This window comes from Camelina sativa, chromosome 19 (assembly GCF_030686135.1).
Source record: "Camelina sativa cultivar CO46 ecotype springtype chromosome 19, ASM3068613v1".
Taxonomy (NCBI): Eukaryota; Viridiplantae; Streptophyta; class Magnoliopsida; order Brassicales; family Brassicaceae; genus Camelina; species Camelina sativa.
The window spans coordinates 25,927,350-25,953,911 of NC_141898.1; the positions used below are offsets into that span (position 1 = coordinate 25,927,350).

Sequence of the window (26,562 nt, forward strand, 5' to 3'; positions counted from 1 at the left end):
TGAGATAAGGTTTGTTTCTTTCTTTTACTTCTTCTATTTGAGGTTTTTGTTTTATATTTTAGAGAACAGCAACGACTTTACTCAGTTTAACTTAAATTTGTGTTCTTCTTGTACTGATCCGAGGGTTTTTTTTTGAAGAAGTTTCAGTCTTAGAATTGTCCCATTCATTTAAGCTAGACAAATTTGGAATGGTTTTATGAGAATGGTAACTACTAGTGTTATTGTTAGAGGTCTGTTTGCTTATTACTTTGGAATTTCATTCATATGTTAATCATCATAGAGTTTCTCACATAAATAATGATTGGAATTAAGCCTTGTCTAAAATTCAGGAAGCATTGTTGAAAATTTAGGAAGGGGTCCGTAAATATTAGGAAGACCTTCGTGAATGGATTATATGAAGTATTTTAGTGTTATGTCTATGATGTCTTCGAAATGTTTCTTTACAAAATAGAATTATCTTGTGTCTTGTGTTGGCGAAGTGTGTGATATCTTTGATGTGTTATATTGTAACGTGGGTTTTTTTGTTTACATATTGATTTCAGCAAAGAAGAAAGAAACAGTGTAAGGAAGTTGAGTATGTTGTTCCAAAGAAGAAACGTAGAGTTGATGATGAACAAGATGTTCCATGGTGGAGCATCCAAAACTATCCTGAATTTAAGCAAGAACACTTTAATATGTAATATTTGTTACTATTATTTTTACGAAGACCATCATGAATTTCAAGAAGTGATTCCTAAATATTATTGAACCCTTCATAAATTTAAATATATGTGTTTCTAAATATATATTTTTGTGTATTTTGGATCAGTGTGTCAAATATTAGTAGATTACTCCATTAGTGAGGGATAATGATTTCATTTTTGTGCATATTCTGATGTTTGGAAATCTAAATTTTTTTATGAAAATCATCATGAAGTTCAAGGAAATCCTTCCTGAATTTCATATACCCTTCCCGAATTTCATACAATCCTATCTGAATTTCCTATAATCATTTATGAAGTTCAGTCATAGTTAAGGCAAAGTGCTAACATATATATGCGAGAATGTTATACATCATACACGTACCAAATAATCTAAAAATGTTTCTCAAGCATTATATATTTCTAAACAACATATAGAGTAAAATTGGATAAAAGAACACAGTCTCATCTACATATATCCAAAGCATACTTGCATCTTGTGTCATCTGCATGTACATCACCTAGCTTAGAGAAACCTTCAACCCTATTTCCTGTGTTAAAAAATGAACTCAGTGAATTAATTTCAGGAAATTCTTCATCAATTCTCAACAATGCTTCCTTAATCTTCAAATATGACTAAGAAATACATCAATATACAATCAACAAACAATAAACATGCAACAATCAAAATTATTAAATCCCAAAACCATCACAACTTTCCCTGTGCTAACACAAAAAGTGAAAAGGACTCTCTATTACATTTAATAGAATTCCACTACGCTAAAAGAGGAAATTGAAGTGAAGCTAGTGATTAGTGTCTACAAGGAAGTATAATGTACACAACCTTGACCATGAAATTCCATATCCATATACTATGAAATCAAATAATCACTACTGCTAATGCTTTAGTTTTATTAGCAAAGAAAAAAAAACTCACCACTCTAATTTTCTTCAACTAGAAATGACTTGACCAATTGTTTATATTAGACTCCACTCAACTCTACGCTTCCCTGCATTTGTTATCAACTAACGTAAATTTCGAGAAGATACAAACAGATCATGAATAGTAGACAAATAATCCTAGAAATTGTATTGACATGGTAGAGGAAACAATCCATTATATTCAAAATCAAATTTACTGTTTTTACGAAAGGTAAAAGAACTTTTGGTAACAAATCAATACGATCGATATGTTCTAAACAATGGAGCAAAAAAAACAAAACCTTCGTCACCTTTGTCATGGGATTTATCCTTGTTGAAGGTCACAAATCAAAAAACTCTCCAAATCCAACACCAACTAAATTATTCAAATTAAAATTAGAGATAGGGAATGGGACCTCAAAGCTTGGGTATCTCGTCTTTCTGAACTAGAGCTCGAAGATCTCTTTGGTCTTTAGATTCATGCTTGGGCTCTTCTTCAATGTCGGGAATGCAATTGCTGATTTCAATCGCGGCAATCAACATCATCTCTGATTTCATTTGCTGCATCAATCCTCCAAATCAAAGCTTTTCCTCTCTCTCCTTGCTTCTTCCCCATATGTACCCTATTTTGCTCTTTGTCCTTCTCCTCCTCTGAATTTCTAGAATTCAACTGAAAGTTTTTAGGTTTTTTGTATAGACGGTGACCGCTGCGTTTTCTCCTTTCTTTTAGTTTTATTTAATTTTTTTTATTTAGATAATTTCTCTAAAATTAAAATTGTGCTAAATTTGGAATAATTAAAAGTGTGTGCTAGTTTTGGAATAAAAACTTAAATTGGTGATATATTTGAAAATTATTCTATAATTAATTTATTTTTTAATATCGTATAATTAAATAAATAAAAAATAAAATGAAAGTGGAACGGTGGTTGATTTGTTTGTGAGAGGCGAAGAGGAGAGAGGATACAAACAATACTGAAGAAAAGACAAAAAAGAGACGAAAGAAGAGAGAGAGAGAGAGAGAGAGAGAAATGGAGAGCGACGAAGCAGCAGCAGTGTCTCCTCAAGCGACGACGCCGAGCGGAGGAACCGTAGCTTCTGGGCCGAAGAAGAGAGGTCGGAAACCTAAAAACAAGGACGATTCTCAGACGCCGTCGTCTCAGCAAGGTGGCAAAATGAAGGAAAGCGGGAAGAAAACGTCGCAGCAGCAGCCGAGCGTCGACGAGAAGTACTCTCAGTGGAAAGGTCTCGTCCCCATTCTCTACGATTGGCTCGCCAACCACAACCTCGTCTGGCCTTCACTCTCTTGCAGGTCTCCTCCACTTTTTTCTCTTCTAGGGTTTCGCTTAAAATCGTCATCTTCCGCTTAATTTGTGTTCCTGGGTTATCTTTGAACATTACGATGTGTGGATTGAGTTGCATTTCTGCTTAATTTGAAGAACAAAACAAAAATTGCTGAGAGATACATTTTCTCGATTTCTGGGTTTAAGTGAGATTTTTTTTTCGAATATTCCAGTTAGGGTTTGGTGTTTAGCGTTTTGGATCTTGTGCTTATTTCCTTTAAGTTTTCAGATATATTTATGTTGTTCTATTCAATGGTTTTGGTGTGTTACAAATGATTTTTGAGGAAATTTGTAGGTTTCAGCTGTTTACATATCTGATGAAAGTCTTTTTAGTTCTTGTGCTAAAGAGGTTTCATTTGGTGAATTGTTGTTTGATTTTTTAACAGATGGGGTCCTCAGCTTGACCAAGCGACCTACAAGAATCGCCAGCGTCTGTATCTCTCAGAGCAAGTAGGGTTTTCACTTTCTTTTGTATCTTACTCGCTATAAACGTACCAGTTAGTTGCCTCACGTTCTCAGAGTATCTGTCTATTTCTCATCACATCTGTATCTTTCTTGGTTGTGTCACCAGACTGATGGCAGTGTGCCTAATACTCTGGTCATAGCCAATTGCGAAGTTGTTAAGCCAAGGGTCGCTGCAGCAGAGCACATATCTCAGGTAATTTATTAGTGGGCTTTTCCTACTAATCTTGTGCCTTTTTCCTTATTATCCTCCCCCAAGGATTTCCTGTCATGACAGTTATTCAATATCTTCTGCTAATGTTCAGTTCAATGAAGAAGCACGTTCTCCATTTGTGAAGAAGTACAAGACCATCATTCACCCTGGAGAGGTGCGATAACTGTCTACTCTCGAGATATTACTGTATCGACATTGTTGCTTCTATTTCTATTTGGTGCATTAACTGTATCTGCGTAGCTGTTCAAACCAATGCATGAAGTTACTCAGTTTGGCATTTTGGTGAAAGTAAACCCTGTTTTGATGTGTATTCATCACCAATTTGCAATTGCAGGTTAACAGAATCAGGGAACTCCCGCAGAACAGTAAGATTGTTGCTACTCACACCGACAGTCCTGATGTAAGTTTTGCTTCTTCTATTTTGTTCTGGTCATAGCAACTCGAAATATGTCGGTGTTACCTCTCTATTTGGCAGTCAAAGAGAATCCTTTGTTTTGGACGTATTCCCAGTTTCAGTTATCTGAATACAATACTTTGCTTCCAGGTGCTCATATGGGATGTTGAAACGCAACCAAACCGTCATGCGGTGCTTGGAGCTGCAAATTCCCGACCGGATTTGGTATGACCGCTTTCGTGAACTGTTGTTGCAAATTATTGCTTGCGCTTCATTTTTGTGTGTTCTAATCTCATCAGTGGAAGTGATATCTTCTTAGATAGTGCTAGTTGTTTGCATCATCTGAACCATCTTTATTGCAGATACTAACTGGACACCAAGATAATGCTGAATTTGCTCTTGCAATGTGCCCAACTGAACCCTTTGTGCTCTCTGGAGGTTTTTGTTTCTGTGATTTGTAATGTCCAATCCTGTGGTTTGCCAGTTTCTCATACGAAATTTGTTCTCTTAGGCAAGGACAAATCAGTTGTTTTGTGGAGTATCCAGGACCACATCACAACTGCTGGGACAGCTTCTGGATCTATCGTCAAACAGACTGGTGAAGGTAGTGATAAGAATGAGAGTCCTTCTGTTGGCCCCCGAGGTGTATATCATGGCCATGAAGATACTGTTGAAGATGTGGCATTCAGCCCAACGAGGTAACTTCATAGAACAGACTCCTCCTTCTGATCTCGTATTTTTTTGATGCAAAACACATAATTTTTCATGCTTTTCTAATGATGCTACTGGCAAACTTTTATGTCGTGAAGTGCACAAGAATTCTGCAGTGTTGGTGATGATTCTTGCCTGATACTATGGGATGCAAGAACTGGCACAAACCCTGTCACCAAGGTACTCTATCTTCTTAATCTTATCAAAAGTTTGAAAATTTATCTTCTTTTATCTTTATTTTTGCTTTGTGTTCACCAGGTTGCGAAGGCGCATGATGCTGATCTTCATTGTGTCGATTGGAATCCTCATGACGACAATCTGATCCTGACAGGGTATGGAGATTATTCATACACACTTAATATATGAAGTAAGAAAACGTTTAGCATATGCATACATATACTAATTAATAGTTGAATGTTTCAGGTCAGCAGACAATACTGTCCGGTTGTATGACCGTAGGAGCCTTACCTCAAATGGAGTCGGTTCGCCTATTTACAAATTTGAGGGCCACAAAGCTGCTGTTCTTTGTGTTCAGGTTTCAACAAATGCTATATTTTTATTCTTCTAGTATGATGTATATCGATTAACCCACTGACACCATCTTGTTAATCATTTTAGTGGTCTCCGGATAAGTCATCTGTTTTTGGGAGTTCTGCAGAAGATGGTCTTTTGAACATCTGGGATTATGACATGGTGTGTACATATAATTTCACTCAGATATGTCTGAAGTCAACCTTTCTTCACTTTCATCACAGAAAGACAATTCATTGTTCTCATGTTTGTTTTGTTTGAGTATTTATCAGGTCAGTAAGAAGTCTGGTCGTGCAGCTAAAAGCCCTGCTGGACTCTTCTTCCAGCATGCTGGTCACAGGTTCTTAAGGACTTAATCATAAGTCCCTTGTTTGCTTTTCTCATTAACTTACTTCTAAGTTCCTTCATTTGTATACTTTCTTAGGGACAAAGTTGTTGATTTCCACTGGAATGCGTCGGACCCTTGGACTATTGTCAGTGTTTCTGATGACTGTGAGACGACTGGTGGAGGTGGAACATTGCAGGTAACCTTCAAACACTTTCGTGGTACCTCAACAAGTCGATATGCAATTATTTTCGATAAAACTGAAAATGTTGTTTTTACGTTCGTCTTTGGCAGATATGGAGGATGAGTGACTTGATTTACAGACCAGAAGACGAAGTCCTGCAAGAACTGGAGAAGTTCAAGTCGCATGTAATGACTTGTGCCTCCAAACCTTGAGAGTAAAGAAATAAAGTGCCGTGGTCTATCTATTTATCGTCTATGTTAAACTAATGTGGTTTAGATGTCGGTTTAGCGAGGAGTCTTGGGTTTTTGAAACTCTGGTTCGTCTTTTGAGATATTGGTAGCTTTTAGGACGTTTCAAAACCATTTAGGGGTACATGGCTTTGGTTCTTGATCATGTTTCCATCAGACTCTTAGGTGCTGGTTTTGTCCAACTGAGATGTTAATCGGATCGGACCAACTTTTTATGTGTTTTGGTTAAAGTTTTCAATGCTTGGCCTGAACCTAATAATTCCTTCTCTGAAGCCAGAGACCCAGAGCAACCCCGTTGCATCGAGCTTGTGGCAAAAATAACATAGCCGTATTCTCTTATTTAGATTAAAATGTAAAATACAGTATAAAAGCAGCGTGAAATTTGTAAACTGGTAAGAATTTTGTTCTCGTCACATTTAGCAATAGAGGACTTCGTGATTATTATCTTATGTAAAACCCTAAACAGAGTTTATTACAATCTGGTAATCAATTCGTTGACCACAATCAATCAATCACTAACCCTTTTGGTCATATAATTTAAGACTGTACAATAAAAATAAGATAAAAGGGTTTATGAAAAGGTTTGCTTTTACTTTTTTTTTAATGGGCTTTTTACGTTAATGGTCCCCCAGGCTTAATAAATAGGCTTTATCAAGAAGTCTCTTGATGAGCTAGAGACTTTCCAAAACCCAATCGCAGGCAGAATCATACGTCTGTCAAGATCAGTCAGAGAAGAGAAGAAGATCATTCAATACGAAGAACAAAAAAGTGTAAAGAGAGAATCAATCAATGTATTGCTTGAGAAAAAGGGCAGGGAAGCAAATTCATCAAATTAGGGTTTTATAGACGTCACACCTACATTATCTTTAATTTTTCCGACGATACTTAATTTGCTCGAGAAACTCTTTTTAAGTCGGGCGGGGGGTTTCGCGAAATCTCTCCATTGGAGGAATCGATGGAATCATCATCATCTCCGTCTGGATCCGAACCTCCTCAGAAAGTGGTCTCCAAACTTCAGAAAGTAGGCTGGCGAGCTACGATGATCTTCAATCTCGGTTTTGCAGGTTTGAAATTTCATTACTTTATATAATTGGGTTTTCTTAGTTTTATTACGCCCGTAATGTGTTTGATGTAATGCCTAGCTGAGAAATTTGTTTCCTTTTCTTTACTAATGTTTCAAGAAACTAGACAAATTCTTCTAGCAGTAGTAGTCATAAATTATGCTTACAATCTTAGTACTTGCACCTTTTCCCTTTGCTTTGATTCTCCAAGAACGCTCATTATTCCATGACATTACTCCTTGATTGTTTGATTATATCGTACTTCTATGATATTAGAGTTAGAGCATGCTCATTGAATGGACATTGTCTTGGACTTTCATCTCAGCCACTGTTGATGTTTTCAGGGATAGGAACGGTAGTATTTATAAACAACTATCTCTATCTCTATCTCTATCTCTCTCTCTGTGTGTGTGTGTGTGTGTGTGTGTGTGTGTGTGTGTATATTATTATATATCTTGGCTAAACAGTTACATTGAATAGAGGGTGCACTCAACTTCTTGTAAATTTTTCTGATTCATGGACATGATTGCACATCTTATTGTCCTGTGCTCATTCTTATTAATGTTTCAGCATAGTTTTTAAACTAGCTTTCTATAACATACTCTCACTAAACTAAACCCCCCATCTCGATTCTGTTTTGTTGTCAGAACTATAAGCTTGGTCTGAATCATAATTGAGAAAAGCATGTTTGATGTCTGGCATTATAAGCAGTTTGAATATGATATAGCAGCATTCATGGTGGTCCACTTCAATGTTTTTGCTGAATTTTTTGATCCCTTGTTTCTGCAGCTTATATATTTGCGATAAAACGAGAAAAAGACATTGATGCGGATGAGAAGAAGAAAGGGAAAAAGAGCAGCGAGGCCAGAAACAAAGGTGGTGTGAAAAAGGGTGTTGTCAACACTGATGATGTCGAGAAGAAAGGTGTAGACGACAGCAGAGTTGCAGAGACTAATAACAAGGCTACGGAAGCAGAAAGTGCATTACCGGAGAAGCAAGAAACCAAACCGGTCCCTGAACTGGATCCGCTGTTTGAGTTCACAGATGCAGTTGATCAGCCGATGTTTCAGACTGTGTCAACCGAGCCTGTAAAGGTAGCAAGGAAACCGATTCCAGAAGATGAGCAAAAGGAGCTGTTCAAGTGGATCTTGGAAGAGGAAAGGAAGATGGAACCAAAAGACAGAAAAGAAAAGAAACGAATCGACGAAGAGAAAGCTATTCTGAAACAGTTCATTCGCGCCGATAGGATTCCCAAACTTCTCCCTGATGATTCCGTTGATTCTTCCCTACGTGACTGGGACAAATTCTTCTCCAAGTAGAAACAGAAACTAAGTGTACTTGATTTTTTTTGTTAGTACACCAAATTGAACGTTGTCTTTTTAGTTCTACTACTATGATTGTTACTCTAATCAACGAATAGCATAAGTCCTCAAAGAACAGTTATAAATGTGACTTCTTGGGGTTGAGAATGGTAATTTTATAAACTATAGGGTAATGTTTTATTTCTTATAAGATAAAAGGACTTCAAAATAAATTCAATTAAACATAAGGTGTTTCTGAGGAGGAGGGTATAAATAGCTTAAACCCTAGAGCAGCTGAAGAATCCTAAATTGATCATCTTCGTCCCTTCTTCACAGAGTAGTAATTAGTAAATTAGAATCAGAACGAGGAGAAAATGGTTCGCAGCTTAAACCCTAAGAAGTCAAAGAGGAAGAACAAGGTTCGAACTTTTGAATCTGTACTTGCTCTCTTGCTCAATTCTTCAATCTGATTTCCTCAAATCAAAACCTAATTTGCGTGAATTGGATTTGTTTTTTTTTGGTGGAATTTAACAGAAGAAGGCAGAGGCGTCTTCTTCCGAGATACCATCGATACCAACTAGGGTTTGGCAACCAGGTGTTGATACGCTCGAAGATGGAGAGGAACTGCAGTGTGACCCTTCTGCTTATAATTCTCTTCATGGGTTCCATGTTGGTTGGCCCTGTCTGAGGTAAATTTTCATTTGTAATTATATCCATGTGTTCTTGTTTAAGTCGAAGTGGTGAATCTAGAATGGATTGTATTCATGTAATTTAGCAGAAAGCGTGAGACTTTAGAGATTGTAAGAGATAATTTTATATGTTCTAAATGTATTAGCATTTAGCCAGTATATTATCTTAATGTTTGATGCATTAAGTTAAGAAGTTTAGTGTCTGTGAATGATTACTATGCAAGTTTTGGTGATTTGATGGCTTTCTATTCCCTTCTTCAGTTTCGACATTTTGGCTGATAAGTTGGGTTTGAACCGAACTGAGTTTCCTCACACACTTTATATGGTGGCTGGTACTCAAGTATGTTTTGCAATTTTTTATATCTTCGTATGTATTCTTGCTTCTAAAATCTTGTGGTAAGTTTTTAACTCCTGTAAATACATTTCTTTAGGCTGAGAAAGCAGCTCATAACTCCATAGGATTATTTAAAATCACCAACGTATCTGGTAAGAGACGTGATGTTGTTCCCAAGACAGTAGGGAATGGTGAAGATGCTATGGAGGATGAGGATGATGAAGATGACAGTGACAGCGATGAGGAAAGCGACGATGAAGCTTCCAAAACTCCAAATATTCAGGTAATTCTTGATTCGTTTTAAATCTTCTGTTAATAATATCTGTCCTCTCTGAACTCAAGAGAGTTCTCCTGGTTGCTTATTTGTCTCTGAAATTTTGATATACAGGTTCGCAGGGTTGCTCACCATGGATGCGTTAACCGTATACGTGCAATGCCACAAAATTCTCATATCTGTGTCTCTTGGGAAGATTCTGGTCATGTACAGGTAAGATTATGTCCTTGTTATTAGCTCAGCATTTGGGCAATATGGATATATTTTTGTGTCTACTTACGTAGATTGGGTGGTTGTTTATATGTGTCTTTGTTATAGTGGATTAGCTTTTGTGTTTTTTGGCAGGTGTGGGACATGAGCTCTCATCTTAATGCTTTAGCCGAATCAGAAACAGAAGGTAAAGATGGAACTGCACCAGTTCTTAACCAAGCGCCCTTAGTTAACTTTTCCGGCCACAAAGACGAAGGCTATGCTTTAGATTGGAGCCCTGCAACCGCTGGAAGACTTCTTTCCGGTATATTTACCTCAGAAATTTCTGCAACACTCAAACAGTTACATATACTTTTCAATATAGTCAACAAATTTATCTATTTTTCCACTGGCTAGGGGACTGCAAGAGTATGATTCACTTGTGGCAGCCAGCTTCTGGTTCCTGGACTGTTGATCCCATTCCGTTTGCCGGACACACTGCAAGTGTTGAAGATCTACAAGTAAACTGCTTGCAGCTAAATTGTATGTCTGCTGGTACCATTTCCTTTTCGCTGAACATTCTTTTTCTTTATTCCAGTGGAGTCCAGCCGAGGAAAACGTGTTTGCTTCATGTTCTGTGGATGGGAGTGTTGCAGTCTGGGACATCCGACTTGGGAAGTCACCTGCATTATCTTTCAAGGCACATAACGCAGATGTGAATGTAATCTCATGGAACAGGTTCTTGTGCCTCTATTCTGTATAACTTTATTCTGTTGGATGTGGTATTACCCACAAATGGCTCAATATTAATTTTTCTTTTTTCGTGAAGGCTGGCTAGTTGCATGTTGGCCTCAGGAAGTGATGACGGGACATTCTCCATTCGTGATCTTAGACTGGTCAAAGTAGGTTTTTAACCGTAGCTTTATATTTTCCTTGGCAATCTCTTAACAAGATTCTGATATAGTAGCATATGTATCTTGAACTAGGGTGGAGATGCTGTGGTAGCACATTTTGAGTACCATAAGCATCCTATTACGTCAATTGAATGGAGCGCTCATGAAGCCTCAACACTTGCAGTCACATCCAGTGATCACCAGCTCACGTAAGCCAGAAAACAGTACACCTATTCTCTTCAGAAAAACCTGCAAGCTGTATCAATTGATTTTTGCTATCTGTTGTGTTTGCAGGATATGGGATCTATCCTTAGAGAAGGATGAAGAAGAAGAGGCAGAGTTCAAAGCACAGACCAAGGAGCAAGTGAACACACCTCAAGACTTGCCTCCTCAGCTTCTCTTCGTTCACCAAGTAACATTTTTACTTTAGCATCATTGCCTCGGGTTTGTTTGATCCATGTGTTTTATTTTTGTCTGATAACCTTGTTTATTGGGAACCCCAGGGACAAAAGGACTTGAAGGAACTTCACTGGCACAACCAGATTCCGGGGATGATCATATCAACTGCTGGTGATGGTTTCAACATCTTAATGCCTTACAACATTCAGAACACACTTCCGTCTGAGCTACCTGCCTGAAAGACCCAGTCTTTGTCTGAATTCTCTTAAAAGTATTACGCATAGTTTTGTATTGTACTCTCTCAGTTCTTCCATTGAACTTTTTTGTTTCAAGTAACTACTATACTCTCTTTCAAAACTTTCAAGGTTTTCATCATCTGTTGGTTGATTTCAGTTGTGACAAAATGTCAATTTTGATTGAATATAACATTCTCTTCTCCAGGAACATAAGCCAAATAAATAGTTAGAAGCTGGTAGAATTTGAAAGTGGTCGCCTTGATCGTAATTTTAAAACCGAAAGATACATATCAAAATTTGGATTGAATGCAGCGAATGTAACTTGAGGGTTTATAAACATATTTGACTTGGATGTTTAGCAGTATAGCAATGTTTCTCCTTGCGCAATTTCCAGCTTGTGGTTTGGTATGACCTTGGCATCTTCCACAGGTTATCATCCGATCCACAAACAGTGAAGACCCTCCATTCTTTGACAATCCTGACTGTGGAGGTCTCGTCTCTCGTGAGCACTTCATAAAGCAGCTTTTTTAACTCTGGATTTGGTAATTAGAATGAGATCGAGGTAAGGATCCTTTCTTGGTTAAGTGTTACCAGTGTTGCGTAGGGTTAAGTGTTACCAGTGTTGCGTAGCAAATGTGTTAAAGCTGGGGGTTTGATTACCGTGACCATATTATGGTAGCTGCATTGTTTTAGCATCCAATCACCAAAGGGTTTGTTGCTGCTTCTGATAATAAATGATCTCTGCCTCTCTGCTTGTATAGACAGTATACTCGGTCATCATGTGATCTAAAAATCCAATCCGATTCGAACCGAAAATTTAGAAATATCCGAACGGATTTTGAATTTAAGGATCCGAAAATCCGAACCCGATCCGAACCGAAATCCGAATGGATATCCGAACATGCCCAAAATAAAAATACATAGTAATAATATCTTAGTAATACTTATAAGTTGTAATAACTTAGGTGTCTAAAAGTTTAAATTTTTGGATATTTTAAATATTTTCATGAATTACAACTATTTTTGAATATATTTAGGTAAAAACATAAGCGTAATTTTTAGATATTTTGGTTCATTTAAAGTAGTTTGAATAGATTTGGACAGAAAATTTTAGATTTTTGAGTATTTCGGATAACCGAATCTGAACCCGAAAAATCTGATCTGAATTTGATCCAAATCTAAAATTTGAAAATATCCGAACGGATTTTAGAATTATAGATCCGAAAAATCCAAAATTCGAAATTCGAAAAATCCGATCCGATCTAAACCGAACCGAAAATCCGATTCGATCCAAACCGAACCGAAAATCTGAACGCCGAGGGCTACTCCATAGTAGTAGCATAGTCCATAAACATAAATATTCATATGAAATTATAATCCACATTAATTTAAAAATTAAATTAAATTTTTATCTAATTGTCTTATCTTATGTGTCATCAATGAAACACTTTGAATTCGCATTTCGGCGACATAGTCTCTACCAACAACCTCGCCGTCTGCTTTTGCCGGACCACCGCATCTATTTTCTCCACCAACACCGCTCTTACGATCCTCTCGTAACCTCCTCCACCACCGTTCGCCACGTAATCAACCAGCGCCGCCTGCACTGGTCCCAAACTCCGCCGATTCCATATACGAATCGGTGAGGCAAGAATTTGATCTCAGGGGCGCGTCGACGGATTTCTTGAAGGTGCGGCGGAGACGGCGAAGTTACTGCATCGCGGGGGATTTCATCTACAAATTATGCAATCTGGTTGCAGTGTCAGAGCTCTCTGGATCATCAACAACAATCAGGACAATGTTGTCTTCTCCAGGTTTTTTCTATTTCCCCAAAAAACATCTCTCATTCTTTCGCCCCCAATCCCTACTCTTAAAATTCAATTCAATTCAGGAGGTTCCCGGTCGTCGAGAAGCAATGGTGCTCCTCCGCTTACAAGTCGGGAAACGAAAGCACTGACTTAGATCTTCCTAGACTCCCCACCGATCAGCAACTCTCCAATGCTTTCACTCGAAGAAAGAGACGGTACTCTCTCTCTCTCTCTCTCTCTCTCTCTTTCTTGGTAGCTCTCAAAATGTAAAACATGATGAATTTCTTGTAATCCCGAATTAGGGAAGGCTCTACTCGTGGATACGGCATACGTGTAGCTCAATCGACTAAAGGATCAGATTCTTGGGTTGATGATCCCATCGCTCGTCATATTATCAGTCTTCGTTTAAGCCAACAAGATGATGATGATGATGATGGAGATAACGAGCAGCCTGAGAAGAACATTCTCTGGCCCATTGCTCTCCACACCAAATCCCTTTACTCCATCCTCGTTTTGCCTTTGGTTAACCCAAGGGAGATGAAGGATTACCTCACCTTATCTAGGAGATCTGACTGTGGTCCAGCCGTTGGTGAAGATTTCAGTTTGTCGTCTCTCTTGCTTAACATTTCCTCCATCACTGGGTACTTTATTAACTTCTCCTCCTCCTACTCTCTCATGGTTACCACTTGTAATATTTAAACCTTGTGGTCTTTTCGCACTCATGTTGTAGGGCTTTCATGGTGGCTCATGCATTTGCTGACATCATTTCTGGTGATACAGTTGAACCTGAGGTTGTTGTGAGTGCCTCACCATCAGTTGGGGGCTTGTTTGATTCACTCACTGGAAGCATTGGTATCTCATCCAGGGCAAAACCTGTTGCTGCACCTCTTGCATCTTCTTCCCCGTCTGGAGCTGCAACATCTGGATCTACATCCTCGGATGCTCCCAAATCAGGGTCTAGGTTACTCGATAGAGATTTACTTAGGAATTTTATCGCTAGTGCTATGCCGTTTGGTTAGTATTATTATCCCTCTGTCGTTGATGGTCTATTCTGTTCTCTGCTAGATCATTTTGTATCCTCCTGATTGCTTTCTTTTCATCCCTTCTGCAGGTACCCCATTAGACCTCAGCTTGTCTAATATTTTTGCTATGAAGGCGAATGGCTTTTCCTCTGCTGATCCTCCTCCCCAGGAACTTAAGCAACCAGCATGGAAGCCATACTTGTACAAAGGAAAGCAAAGGCTATTGTTCACAATTCATGAGACCGTGAACGCTGCAATGTACGACCGCGATGAGATTCCTGATAATGTATCTGTTGCCGGACAGATAAACTGTCGGGCAGAGCTAGAAGGGCTGCCTGACGTATCGTTTCCTCTAGCAGGGCTGAGTACAGCCCACATCGAAGCTATATCTTTCCATCCATGTGCCCAAGTGCCAGCACATGGGATTGACAAGCAGAACATTGTTTTCCTGCCTCCCTTCGGTAACTTTGTTCTCATGCGATACCAGGCAGGTTGTGGGCTCGGACCACCAGTGAAAGGTTTCTATCAGCTATCAATGGTCTCAGAAGACGAGGGTGCATTCCTCTTCAAGGTCCACCTCATGGAAGGTTACAAGTCTCCTCTGTCAATGGAATTTTGCACTATCACTATGCCCTTTCCACGGAGACGGATAGTGGCATTTGATGGGACCCCGTCAGCTGGGACTGTTTTAACCACAGAGCACTCTGTTGAGTGGAGGATTCTGGGCAGCGGACGTAGTCTTTCTGGAAAAAGCCTTGAGGCAACTTTCCCTGGGACAATCAAATTTAGCCCATTGCAGAGCAAGAGAAGAGGGGATGGGGATGAAGAAGAGAGCGAGGGTGAGGGTGCAGAGAATGTGGTGAACGTGGAGGACTTCTTGGTGGAGAAAATGAACAAGGATCTTCCAGCAGTTGAGTTGGAGGAACCGTTCTGCTGGCAAGCATATGACTATGCCAAGGTATGTATGTCTTTTGCTTCCTTTTTTCAATTGGTTGTTGTTCAAAATATATCTTCTGGTTTACAGGTCTCATTCAAGATAGCCGGGGCATCTGTATCACGAATGTCAATCGACACAAAATCAGTAAGCTTTTGCAAGTTGGAATGATTTAGTTGACAGTGTCATAGCAGGATTACCTGACTTTATTATCGCCTCGCTTTGTTTTTGCCAGGTCAATATCTACCCAACCACAAAGTCGCCAGTTGAGTTTTCTGCTCAGGTAAGACACTGCCAATATATAGTATAGAAATCTGAAAGCCCCCATGAAATGGTTGATAAATAGACTCGTACATAATATGTGTGCGTTAACAGGTGACATCAGGGGATTATATATTGTGGAACACATTGGGGAAGGCTCCATCTGCAGCCGTCTTGTAAAACCGCCAAGTCTCTTGTCCCTCACTGGTGTTTTGTTTTCTCATCCCAGAGGAAGTGCGATTTGTTTGTCTGTTTCTAGAGTGTGAAATCTTTAAATGTATGTACATTATTGTTGTTTCTTAAAGATAAAAGAAGATTGAATGTTTTTACTTTAGCATCATTGCCTCGGGTTTGTTTGATTTTGATCCATGTTTGTTTTTTGTCTGATAACCTTGTTTATTGGGAACCCCAGGGACAAAAGGACTTGAAGGAACTTCACTGGCACAACCAGATTCCGGGGATGATCATATCAACTGCTGGTGATGGTTTCAACATCTTAATACCTTACAACATTCAGAACACCCTCCCGTCTGAGCTACCTGCCTGAAAGACCCCAGTCTCTGTCTGAAATCTGTAAAAGTATTACGCATAGTTTTGTATTGTACTCTCTCAGTCCTTTCATTGAACATTTTGTTTCAAGAGCTATAATACTCTCTTTCAAAACTTTCAAGGTTTTCATCATGGGTTGATTGATTTCAGTTGTGACAAAATGTCAATTTTGAATAACATTCTCTTCTCCAGGAACATAAGCCAAATAGTTAAAAGCATTTCGCCTTCATTGTAATTTTTAAACGGAAAAATACATATCAAAATTTTGATTGGATGCAGCGAATGTAACTAAGGGTTTATAAACATTCTCGGTGTGCAATTTCCAGCTTGTGGTTTGGTATGACCTTGGCATCTCCACAGGTCATCATTCGATCCACGAACTGCGAAGACCCTCCATGTCTTTGTCAATCCTGACTGTGGAGGTCTCGTCTCTCGTGAGCAATTCGTAAAGCAGCTTTAAGACTGGTAAATTTTGTGTTGATTTAACTCTGGATTTGGTAATTAGAATGAGAGATAAAGAGTCTTTTCTTGGTTCAGTGTTATCAGTGTTTCGTAGCAAATAATGTGTTAAACCTTGGTGGTGTTGGATTTGATTACAATGATAACTAGGTCCACTACGGTAGCTGCATTGTCTTAGCATCCAATCACCAAGGGATTGTTGCTGGTTCTGATGATAAATTATCTCTGCCTCTGCTTGTATAATAATGATAAGACAGAAATTATTGTAATCAAACAAGACTTTATGGACAAAAATAATGTTGTATTCTGCTCATACAATGGAACAGTACTAGAACAAAAAGGGAAAAGCAAACGGCAAGAATGTAACATCATGATGATGATGATGAGCAATCTCCCAAAGACAAACTAACTAGTTGTTGTTCAAGAATCACTGTCTTAATAAACTCCACAACCCGTTGCAACCAATGGCTCTTGATGATTTTTGTAACCATGATTAGCTCCTTGCACAATCTCCAGCTTGTGGTTTGGTATAACCTTTGCAAACTCCTTGGCATCTTCAACAGGTACAACCGTGTCATCCGAACCATGAACCGTCAAGACTTTGCAATCTTTGTCAATCTTGAGACAAGCTTCGTGCATATCAGTGTTCAACCTATCCATTAACGACTCCTGCGTAACACGAAAACAAGACTGGCCCTCTACACCATCGATGAATCCTTGTTCCTTAATCCTTTCAAGATAGTTATCTCCGAGTCGTACACCTTTCTTGAGATCAAAACGTCCAGAGATATTAACCACATTACGGATGTTGTCACGATACTTTGAAGCATAGAAAAGAACCACATCAGCTCCTTTACTATGCCCGAGGATCACAGGAACCACACGGTTCATCTTGTTAGACAAGTGTTGGATAACGTAATGAAGATCATCATCAGCTTCGCTGTTGAAGTTACCATAGTGGAAATCGCCTTGGCTGTCTCCGTTACCAGAGAAATCGAAACGAAAAGAGCTGATCTTTTCTTCCTCTAAAGCAATAGCCGGTTTCTTGAGATGGCGTTGTCCTTGTTCGATCTGAATCCATGGCACAAGACCACAACTTCTTTTGATCCGGTTTCGTGAAGCAAACCCACGAGCGTCTCGTTGCGGCTGTTGGGGATCTCGATCTTCATCCCACAATTTTTTTCCATCCTCTCGAAATCGTAATCGTAGAGAAGAAGACTTTGCGGAACCCTATTTACCAAAGGCTTAAAACCCTGAGAGAGAGGGTTGAAACTTGAAACACGAGACAAGTAAAAAGGAGCAAAACCATGTGCATTGGTAGAGACTCAAATGAATCTCTCGCTAATATAATATTAGTTTTTTTAGTGTAGAGAAATTTGAGAACTTTTGATTAATTTTGTATGTCCATTGGTGCGAGAAATCCAATGAGTTTCTCATTCTTACAATATTATTATTTTTAATATAATTTTATATTTTAAGATAATTTTATTTGAATATTTATTTTGTATTTTATCTTAATATTATTAATATTTTATTAACAAACTAAATTATTTATTAAATATATTTAATTTTATTAATTAGTTATATTTTATATAATATCAACTAATATTACTTTAAAATAATATGAACTAAATAATATTATGCAAAATGGAACTTGTTAAATAGCTAGTTTTATTTTATGATTTATAAAAAATAAAAAAATAACAAATAATAACAAATAAACTGTTTAATTAAGATTTTAAATTTTTTGTGGAGTTAATTTATTATAACAAATTCTAACAACTTAGAAAATGTCATGTGTCACATGAGTAATAGATCTTATGAGTTTCTCAAGGTTTCTCGGAAGATCTCATAAGATCTCCTTCTTTTTTATTAAAATATTTTTTTTTTTATATTTATTTTTATTCTGAGAAATTTAGTGAGAACCTACCAATACACATGACCTAATTTTATTTTTCAATAGAGATTTCCCTGATTTTGTAACTATTTTTTTCTTTTTGTTTTGGGTATTTTTCTCAAATGGCTAAATTAAAAAAAGTATATTGGGAGACATGAATTAATTATTTAAATTTTCATTTAATTATTAGTATTATTTAAATCTCATGAATACATATAACGTGTCGGTCTAAACAAAGAAACCCTAGAAATCAGTCTTGTTGGATTCTCTCGTTGTGACTGCTTTCGATTTCGGCAATGGAGAAAGAAGGGCTTAACAAACTGAATCACCTCTCTCTCGTATCCAATGTCTGCAACGAGTTAGAAACGCATCTAGGAGGATCCGCGGAGAAAGTTTTGGCAGAGTTCATCATCGATCTCGGTCGTCACTCCGAGACTGTAGATGAATTCGATAAGACGCTTAAGGAGCAAGGCGCGGAGATGCCTGATTACTTCGTCCGGTCGTTGTTAACTGTAATCCACGCGATTTTTCCTCCGAAGCCTAAGTCTGAGAAGAAGAGAGAGGAAGGTGAGGATGTCAAATTCAAAGGTTTTCCTCTGAGGAAGCCTTCATCAGATGAAGATGATTCGTATAGAACAAAGGATGGACAAGTAACTAAGACTGGGATTTCAGGAATCAGGATTGTAGAGGAGAATGATGTTGCACCTTCTTCACGTAGGCCATTAATGAAGAAGATGAGCTCTCCTGAGAGGTGGGAAGCGAAACAGTTGAGTGCCTCTGGTGTTTTGAGAGGAGTTGATGAGGATGGAGATGGGATGCTTTATGTAGAGGAAGGTGCTGAAGAAGAAGTTGAGATTGAGATTGAGATGAATGAAGACGAACCTGCTTTCTTACAAGGGCAAACTAGCTACTCTGTTGACATGTCTCCGGTTAAGATCATCAAACATCCAGAGGGTTCCTTGAGTCGCGCAGCTGCACTTCAGTCCGCCCTCACCAAGGAGAGGAGAGAGATGAGGGAACAGCAGCAAAGAACAATGCTTGACTCAATCCCCAAGGATCTGAATCGTCCATGGGAAGACCCTATCCCTGAAACTGGTGAAAGACATCTTGCTCAAGAGCTTAGAGGTGTTGGCTTATCTGCTTATGACATGCCTGAGTGGAAGAAGGATGCCTTTGGAAAAACTCCTACTTTTGGACAGAGATCTAAGCTTTCTATTCAGGAACAAAGAGAGAGCCTTCCGATACACAAGTTTAAAAAAGAACTTATACAGGCTTTGCATGATAACTAAGTGTTGGTGGTCATTGGTGAGACTGGTTCTGGAAAGACAACACAGGTAACTCAGTACCTTGCCGAGTCAGGTTACACAACAAAGGGAAAGATCGGGTGTACTCAGCCTCGTAGGGTTGCTGCGATGTCTGTTGCCAAGAGAGTAGCTGAGGAGTTTGGTTGTCGTTTAGGAGAGGAGGTAGGGTATGCGATTCGGTTTGAGGATTGTACTGGACCAGATACAGTGATCAAGTACATGACTGATGGTATGCTTCTTAGAGAGATTCTGATAGATGAAAACCTCTCTCAATACTCTGTAATCATGCTTGATGAAGCTCACGAGCGGACAATCCACACTGATGTGCTTTTTGGTCTTCTAAAGAAGCTGTTGAAACGTCGACTTGATCTTCGTCTGATTGTCACGTCTGCCACATTGGATGCAGAGAAGTTCTCTGAGTACTTCTTCAACTGCAACATCTTTACCATTCCTGGAAGAACCTTTCCTGTTGAGGTACTGTATACCAAACAGCCAGAAACAGATTACTTGGATGCAGCTCTGATCACAGTCCTTCAGATTCACTTGACTGAACCTGAGGGTGACATTCTCCTCTTCTTGACTGGACAGGAAGAAATCGATTATGCATGCCAATCTCTTTATGAGAGAATGAAAGGTCTAGGCAAAAACGTTACTGAACTCATCATACTTCCAGTTTACAGTGCCCTTCCTAGTGAAATGCAATCTAGAATATTTGATCCTTCACCTCCTGGTAAAAGGAAAGTGGTCGTAGCTACAAATATCGCAGAAGCTTCTTTAACAATAGATGGTATATACTACGTTGTTCATCCTGGTTTTGCAAAGCAGAACGTGTACATCCCAGAGCAAGGGCTAGAATCGTTAGTCATTACTCCAATCTCACAGGCATCCGCAAAGCAAAGAGCTGGACGTGCTGGTCGTACTGGCCCTGGAAAATGTTACCGTCTCTACACGGAAAGCGCATATCGTAATGAGATGCTTCCTACATCAATCCCTGAAATCCAAAGGATTAATCTTGGAATGACAAGCCTGACCATGAAAGCCATGGGTATTAATGACCTGATATCTTTTGGCTTCATGGATCCACCTAAACGAGAAGCATTGATCTCTGCAATGAAACAGTTGTACAGCCTTGGAGCTTTGGATGAAGAAGGTTTGTTGACGAAGCTTGGTAGAAAAATGGCAGAGTTTCCTCTTGAACCGCCGCTTTCTAAAATGTTGCTAGCAAGTGTGGATCTCGGGTGCAGCGATGAGATTTTAACGATGATTGCTATGATCCAGACAGACAACATATTTTATAGACCGAGGGAGAAGCAAGCTCAGGCTGACCAAAAACGGGCAAAGTTTTTCCAGCCCGAGGGTGATCACCTGACGTTACTGGCTGTATATGAGGCGTGGAAGGCAAGAAACTTGTCAGGTCCATGGTGTTTTGAAAATTTCATACAGTCAAGATCGTTACGACGTGCTCAAGATGTGAGGAAACAACTTGTCAGCATTATGGACAAGTATAAACTAGACGTGGTGAGTGCGGGGAAGGATTTCACCAAGATAAGGAAAGCAATCACGGCAGGATTCTTCTTCCATGTAGCAAGGAAAGATCCACAGGAAGGTTACAGGACACTAGTGGAGAATCAACCGGTGTATATACACCCGAGCAGCGCGCTGTTCCAGAGACAACCAAACTGGGTTATATATCATGATCTTGTGATGACGACCAAAGAGTACATGAGAGAAGTAACTGTGATTGACCCAAAGTGGCTTGTTGAGTTAGCTCCAAGGTTCTTCAAAGTCTCTGACCCTAAGAAAATGAGCAAGCGCAAGCGCCAAGAACGCATTGAGCCTTTGTATGACCGTTACCACGAGCCTAACTCATGGCGTCTCACCAAAAGACGTGCTTGAGAGACTTTCCCTTATTTTTTTGGGTAAACCTATTCTTCTTCCTTACGTTAATTTTTTTTTTATCTTCAAATGTACTCTGTTTATGTATTGTAAGCTAAAAAAAGCTAACACAAGTGATGATGGATGAGCCACATAGATTATAGCTGCATCATCGTTTTTTGCTGACATGTATGAAAAATTGTACTTCCTTCTGCTAGTCCAAAAAGTAAAAAATACATAACTTATTAATTACTTAAATTTCCATTCAATTATTATTATTTTTTAATTTGGTATTTGATGAAATATCCACGGATATGTATTCGTCTCTGTTGCTTTCGTTCTTGTGTTCGTTGATGTAAAAAAAAAAAAAAAAAAAAAAAATTACAAGCCGGTAGAAGAAGTTCTTATTACTTTTCTAACATTCCTTTTGCTAAATAAAATCGACCAGACGATATTATCAATAAAAACAATAATGAGATTAAGCAATATTGGTTTCTTGATACAACAACAAAAATAAGCCCGCTGTTCGCAGGGCTTGCTCGTGAAGGGTAAATATATAATCTATGAGCCAACCGGCTTCCCGTTTAGTTTAGGGAAAGGATCTTGCTTGCTTAGAACTACCACTTTGCTCTTGTGCGCTAAATAACCTTTCACAAGGTTCTTGTATATCAATATCGTCATTATACATTCCACCTGCAACAAAAACCAATATTTTTGAGTTTATAGAATTCATTTTCTAGTAATCAAAAGCAATGAAAGGGATGGGAACGTATAAGATACCTCGTCGAGATCCATGTCCATTTTTAGCCATCTTAGTGCTTTGGCAATCACTTCAAGCTTCAGCTGGTGCGCTCTCGCTGGATCACTCTGCTTCTGGATGATATAACTGAAAAAAAAAATTGATAATAAGAGTTATGAAACTAAAGTAATCCGAGAATCCTGGGTGGATTGATAAGCTTGTGTTACATTAACTGGCTTACATTTTCTTCATGAGTCTCTGGTACACTTGGAGCTCTAGCTTTTCCAAGACAAGATACACACCCGACCTCAAGAACCTGTACAAAGAGTTTATTAGATCGATATTAAGTTGTCCAGTGATAGGAATCCAAATAATCATCATAGAGACTTAAGTCATTTAACTAACGAAATCAACTCTACTCTCGACCCAACTGCAAAATCATAATCCCTAGACAAATCCAGAACATCCCAACTCCTGCCCCAACTTTCTTTTAACCTGTTAGCTCTCTACCTAAGAACCAGTTGTTACTGAGTTTTCAGCACAGCCATAATCCACTACAATCAGCCTACGCTAATCACAATGCTCATGCACTAGAGTAACCACAAGGACTTATCATTTGGATGTAGATGAGGTCGAAAGAAATACATACCGATCTTCATGTTCTTGAAGAGCATGCCGGAGAAGCCTGAGATCACCCTTTCTCAGAGCTTGCACAATCTTTGTGTACTGGACAAGTAGAGAAATTGGATTAAGAGAGATATAATATCACCCGCAGATGAGAAATAAGTTTGACGTAGAATTGAAGAGAATTTCATAGAACAAAAGTAAAGTTGTTACCTCATGAAGATTATAATTTTGCAAGAGCTCATCTTTCGGTATAACTCCTATTGAAAGTTTCACGGGTATCAAATACTTCAATATCATCCTGATACAAAAAAGCCACATAAGCTGATTAAGCAACGCAATGCAAGAGTAAGGTAATCACAGAGTAAAATCACAATCAAACCTTATATTCCGTTCTCTTTTGGGGTTGCAATATTGCAAGGCATATGATAGCTTTGTATCCGCCTGCATGATCCAAAGAAAAGATTAAATATTACCATCAATATTTCGATTGACACAACAAAATGAACTGTGAAAGAATGAGAAAATCTCTTCGTGACTTACAGCAGGAAAATTTTCGTTGAAGACTTCTAATCGTCCGGTATAATACATGTATGTGACCTGGTGTTTGTGAAGAAGAAACAGAAGATAATTAGTAATTAAATCGAGAGGCCAAAAACTAAAACTGTTTGCAGAGAATTGCATTATACCTTGTCTCTTCTTGGAAACTCCTCAAAGTCAAATATCCGAGCAGTTTCAATACTTCTTATTACACTTCGGCAAAGATTGACGGTTCCAAGCTGAAATACAAAATTAGGGACACATGTTTAGTTGGATGTAAAATCATTTCAAATCAGAAATATAAAACTGTAGCCAGAAAGCACATCACCTTAAAGTAGGTCTTGAACAATTGACACGTCACATATAGTGCTCCCACTCGTTTTGGACCTTTCCCCTACAGTTTAAAACTACATAAGGATCCAAAAAAAGAAACTGAACACAAACATAAACTAATAGTCCTGAAGATATAAAGATAGATAGAAGGGACAACTTACAGCAAGAACTCCAAAAACTTTCATGAGAAGAGATCCAGCTGCTTTTAATTTCTCGGGAGATTTTCCATTAGAAGTTAACTCCTTATCAGCCTGTATTTCAATTTGGAAAAATCATGCTTTTAGAACTGAGTCCTCGATGCAATGAAACTGAACAAGATTTAAATTTTCAAAAAGGGACATATGAATGAGATACAACCTTTTCAGCAAGAACCCGAATTTCATAACAAACAACATACAGAGCTTCCAATGCCCATGCAGATTCCCAATTACGAAACTCCTGAACAAATGCACTGCACATATAGAATCCAACAAATATCAGACATTGAGAACACACAAATAAAGAGCTTACCTATCATACAACAGGTAAAACCCTGAAATCAAATTAGAACATTAATAAAGGAGCAGAGGGGAACAAGAATACTTTACTTGGCAAACTTCTCAAAAGCAAGGTATGCTTCAACCAGATTCCCAACTCGGTAACTTTGTAGAGAACGAAACAAATGAGCCAGAATCTCGCCGTATTCAGAGAATTTATCAGACTGTCTAATCAAACTGCTAGCATCCTGTATCAGTCAAAGAAAAGGAAAATTCAAAGGGTTCAGCCCTTTCAAAGCTCTCTACATATAAATCCAAAAAGTTTCAAACCCTAAATCTAAAAAACCATTCTCATAAACTCAAACATAGAGAGAGAGTTTTCACTACAATAACTCAATTAGAGAGACACTTTCACGGCCTAAATTCAAAATTTTCATACTCATTGATGAAGTAGGAGGACCCAATTGGAAAAATCATACTCTAAAGATCATAAATTGATATTGAACCTAAAAGGTACAAACTTTGCTAATATAAAGATCATGCTTTTATCGTAGGATTATGCTCCTACTCTATTGAGCCCTAAATTCAAATATATGATTACCCAATTGGAACATATTGTAAAGCATCATAGATTGAAATCGAAACAAAAAGCCACAAACTTTACCACACTAATCGCAAAAACATTATCCTAGTGTGTTTAAAGCTGATAATTTACATCATGGGTCTCGACTAAAACAGGAGAAATCATGAGAAATTTTAATGTACCTGGAAGAGGTTGAGTGCGTCGGCGAGTGAGAGAAGAGGTGGAGAATTGGAAGAGAAAGAGAGGAGACGGCAAAGTGTAGAAGAGTCTTGGTACGAAACGGCGTCGCAGAAACGGTTTAAGTATTCAGTGATTCGCCTGTGAGCTTCACCCATACTAACGTACGCCATTGTTGTCACCTTCTTCTTCTTCGTCTAACTTATGCTTTCAGAGAGAAACGAAATCGAAGTCTTCGTTCTTGTGGTTAAGTAGAGGAAACAACAAAAAAGGAAAACAACGGAGAGATGTCTTAAAAAAAAAAGGGAAACGACGACGTAATATAAGCACACTAATTGTGAATCGTGGGAACGGTTGGACCGTCCGATTGTAAGTAATCTAACGGATCAACGTAAAGTATCTAGATAATGTTTTCTGATATTGGGCTTATTAATTCACTAGTTGGGCTACTTATGGTCCATATTAAAATTTACAATTTAATTATGTGCAAACTTTTTATTCTATAAAGTTTTTTTCCAAACTAAGAAATAGTTTTTAAAAAAAGTTGGAGAGAAATGGATCCCATCTGCATTATCTCTGAGCTTGTGGCTAAACAATACTCTTCTTCGATGTTGATTTTGTTACTCAAATTGTGACCTTTTTTTTGTAAACATAAAAGGACACTTTTGATGTCTTTTACCGTAAAAGACAAAACAACTGACAGAACAAAAATGAGTAAGCGGCTGAGATTTAACCTCAGTTGAGAAACTACGACAAGCCTATAATGACGTCTAGTATTAATTTTGACAAGATAACAAAGATGTCTACGTTCTTGTTTCCACAATGTTTTTTTTCTCGGCCTTTTTTAAGCAAACATCCATTTCCTTAAAACTCTTCCTTACACGAGAGCCTAAATTGTTACAGGTTACAGCTATATCTATTATGTCTTTGTAACAAGTAATCTTGTACAAATTTTAATGTCTTATTAGAATAGTTGAATCGAGCCTTTTTTTAATAAAAAAAATAGTTGAATCGATAGAAGTTAATCCAGGATTAGTATTATATGTTGTAATGCTAAAAGTTGGAGAATGGAGATAACTAGACAATTATGTACGATTCCTGCTAAAAATGTATGCTCTTAGCTTTTTTTATCCCTAAAAAGTATTCATTATGAAATCAAGTAATCTAAAGATCTTAGATTCATTGTTCACCACTCATAGTCTCATAGTAGGGAGCTGCTTAGTGGACGATCTTTATATTCTCTCCTTTCATACAATTCGTATTTGGAACCTTTACTCCAACAAATTAAATTCAATGTATAAATTAAAGGCACCAAAATATGTACATTTATTTTTGCCTTTATGCGAGCATAAAAGAACCATTATAACTTGACGTTTAATAAAAAGAACCGAGTTACAACCTGACTTTACTAACAGTAGTAGACTAGTAGTTTAAACTATAAAGTGAGCTTTTGGTTTTTGTTTCCAAAAACTCATTTATTTTTTTTAAATCAAGATTTTAATATATTTTAAATTGTTTATCACTAATATCTTTTAGAGTAATTTGAATTGAGAAAGGTTAAGCCAGGATTAACATTTGTGTTGTAAATGTTAAAA

General features: G+C 38.1%; 5 protein-coding genes, 1 long non-coding RNA gene and 3 pseudogenes across 13 annotated transcripts; 6 read left to right on the top strand and 3 right to left on the bottom strand.

The window, feature by feature from the left end:
• Positions 1–974: 974 nt before the first annotated feature.
• Positions 975–2,296, bottom strand: LOC147921034 (uncharacterized). Its single transcript, XR_015590503.1, has 3 exons — positions 2,018–2,296; positions 1,618–1,690; positions 975–1,231 (listed from the first exon to the last, which is right to left on the bottom strand). It is a non-coding gene; the product is annotated as an uncharacterized LOC147921034 (long non-coding RNA).
• Positions 2,297–2,491: 195 nt separating this feature from the next.
• On the top strand, positions 2,492–6,266 carry LOC147921035 (WD-40 repeat-containing protein MSI4-like). Its single transcript, XM_087500602.1, has 15 exons — positions 2,492–2,910; positions 3,328–3,391; positions 3,513–3,599; positions 3,709–3,771; positions 3,952–4,017; positions 4,162–4,236; positions 4,374–4,449; positions 4,523–4,709; positions 4,821–4,902; positions 4,981–5,054; positions 5,146–5,257; positions 5,341–5,415; positions 5,526–5,593; positions 5,678–5,777; positions 5,873–6,266. The coding sequence occupies exons 1-15, from the start codon at positions 2,630–2,632 to the stop codon at positions 5,972–5,974; spliced, it is 1,512 nt and encodes a 503-aa protein (XP_087356728.1). The 5' UTR covers positions 2,492–2,629; the 3' UTR covers positions 5,975–6,266.
• Positions 6,267–6,678: 412 nt separating this feature from the next.
• Positions 6,679–8,540, top strand: LOC147921036 (uncharacterized). The gene is made up of 2 exons (XM_087500604.1): positions 6,679–7,074; positions 7,861–8,540. The coding sequence occupies exons 1-2, from the start codon at positions 6,966–6,968 to the stop codon at positions 8,388–8,390; spliced, it is 639 nt and encodes a 212-aa protein (XP_087356730.1). The 5' UTR covers positions 6,679–6,965; the 3' UTR covers positions 8,391–8,540.
• A 78-nt stretch (positions 8,541–8,618) lies between these two features.
• On the top strand, positions 8,619–11,525 carry LOC147921037 (protein HEAT STRESS TOLERANT DWD 1-like). The gene is made up of 12 exons (XM_087500603.1): positions 8,619–8,791; positions 8,907–9,061; positions 9,323–9,401; positions 9,493–9,678; positions 9,784–9,882; positions 10,015–10,183; positions 10,276–10,379; positions 10,457–10,596; positions 10,688–10,760; positions 10,845–10,960; positions 11,046–11,163; positions 11,255–11,525. Exons 1-12 carry the CDS (start codon positions 8,747–8,749, stop codon positions 11,387–11,389), a joined length of 1,419 nt encoding a protein of 472 aa, XP_087356729.1. The 5' UTR covers positions 8,619–8,746; the 3' UTR covers positions 11,390–11,525.
• Positions 11,526–12,836: 1,311 nt separating this feature from the next.
• LOC147921038 (AP-5 complex subunit mu) lies at positions 12,837–16,074 on the top strand. 6 transcript variants are annotated; one of them, XM_087501831.1, is made up of 9 exons: positions 12,837–13,200; positions 13,278–13,409; positions 13,497–13,835; positions 13,925–14,208; positions 14,306–15,174; positions 15,241–15,297; positions 15,386–15,433; positions 15,526–15,688; positions 15,824–16,074. In XM_087501831.1, exons 1-8 carry the CDS (start codon positions 13,130–13,132, stop codon positions 15,589–15,591), a joined length of 1,866 nt encoding a protein of 621 aa, XP_087357957.1. In that variant the 5' UTR covers positions 12,837–13,129; the 3' UTR covers positions 15,592–15,688; positions 15,824–16,074. The 6 variants fall into 6 exon arrangements, with proteins under 6 accessions (XP_087357957.1, XP_087357958.1, XP_087357960.1 ...); XM_087501832.1 differs by having other exon boundaries at positions 15,526–15,645; XM_087501834.1 differs by having other exon boundaries at positions 13,975–14,208.
• Positions 16,075–16,662: 588 nt separating this feature from the next.
• LOC104768069 (putative uncharacterized protein YDL057W) lies at positions 16,663–17,744 on the bottom strand (annotated as a pseudogene).
• Positions 17,745–18,592: 848 nt separating this feature from the next.
• On the top strand, positions 18,593–19,694 carry LOC147921039 (putative pre-mRNA-splicing factor ATP-dependent RNA helicase DEAH5 pseudogene; annotated as a pseudogene). Its single transcript, XR_015591001.1, has one exon. The product of XR_015591001.1 is annotated as a putative pre-mRNA-splicing factor ATP-dependent RNA helicase DEAH5 pseudogene (transcript).
• Positions 19,695–19,728: 34 nt separating this feature from the next.
• LOC104766883 (putative pre-mRNA-splicing factor ATP-dependent RNA helicase DEAH5 pseudogene) lies at positions 19,729–21,516 on the top strand (annotated as a pseudogene). The gene has a single exon (XR_015591000.1). The product of XR_015591000.1 is annotated as a putative pre-mRNA-splicing factor ATP-dependent RNA helicase DEAH5 pseudogene (transcript).
• Positions 21,517–21,887: 371 nt separating this feature from the next.
• LOC104766882 (enhanced ethylene response protein 5) lies at positions 21,888–25,261 on the bottom strand. The gene is made up of 13 exons (XM_010490857.2): positions 24,973–25,261; positions 24,319–24,455; positions 24,089–24,182; positions 23,893–23,982; positions 23,727–23,792; positions 23,548–23,637; positions 23,402–23,458; positions 23,241–23,302; positions 23,072–23,159; positions 22,884–22,960; positions 22,476–22,550; positions 22,276–22,381; positions 21,888–22,188 (listed from the first exon to the last, which is right to left on the bottom strand). The coding sequence occupies exons 1-13, from the start codon at positions 25,138–25,140 to the stop codon at positions 22,057–22,059; spliced, it is 1,242 nt and encodes a 413-aa protein (XP_010489159.1). The 5' UTR covers positions 25,141–25,261; the 3' UTR covers positions 21,888–22,056.
• Positions 25,262–26,562: the final 1,301 nt, after the last annotated feature.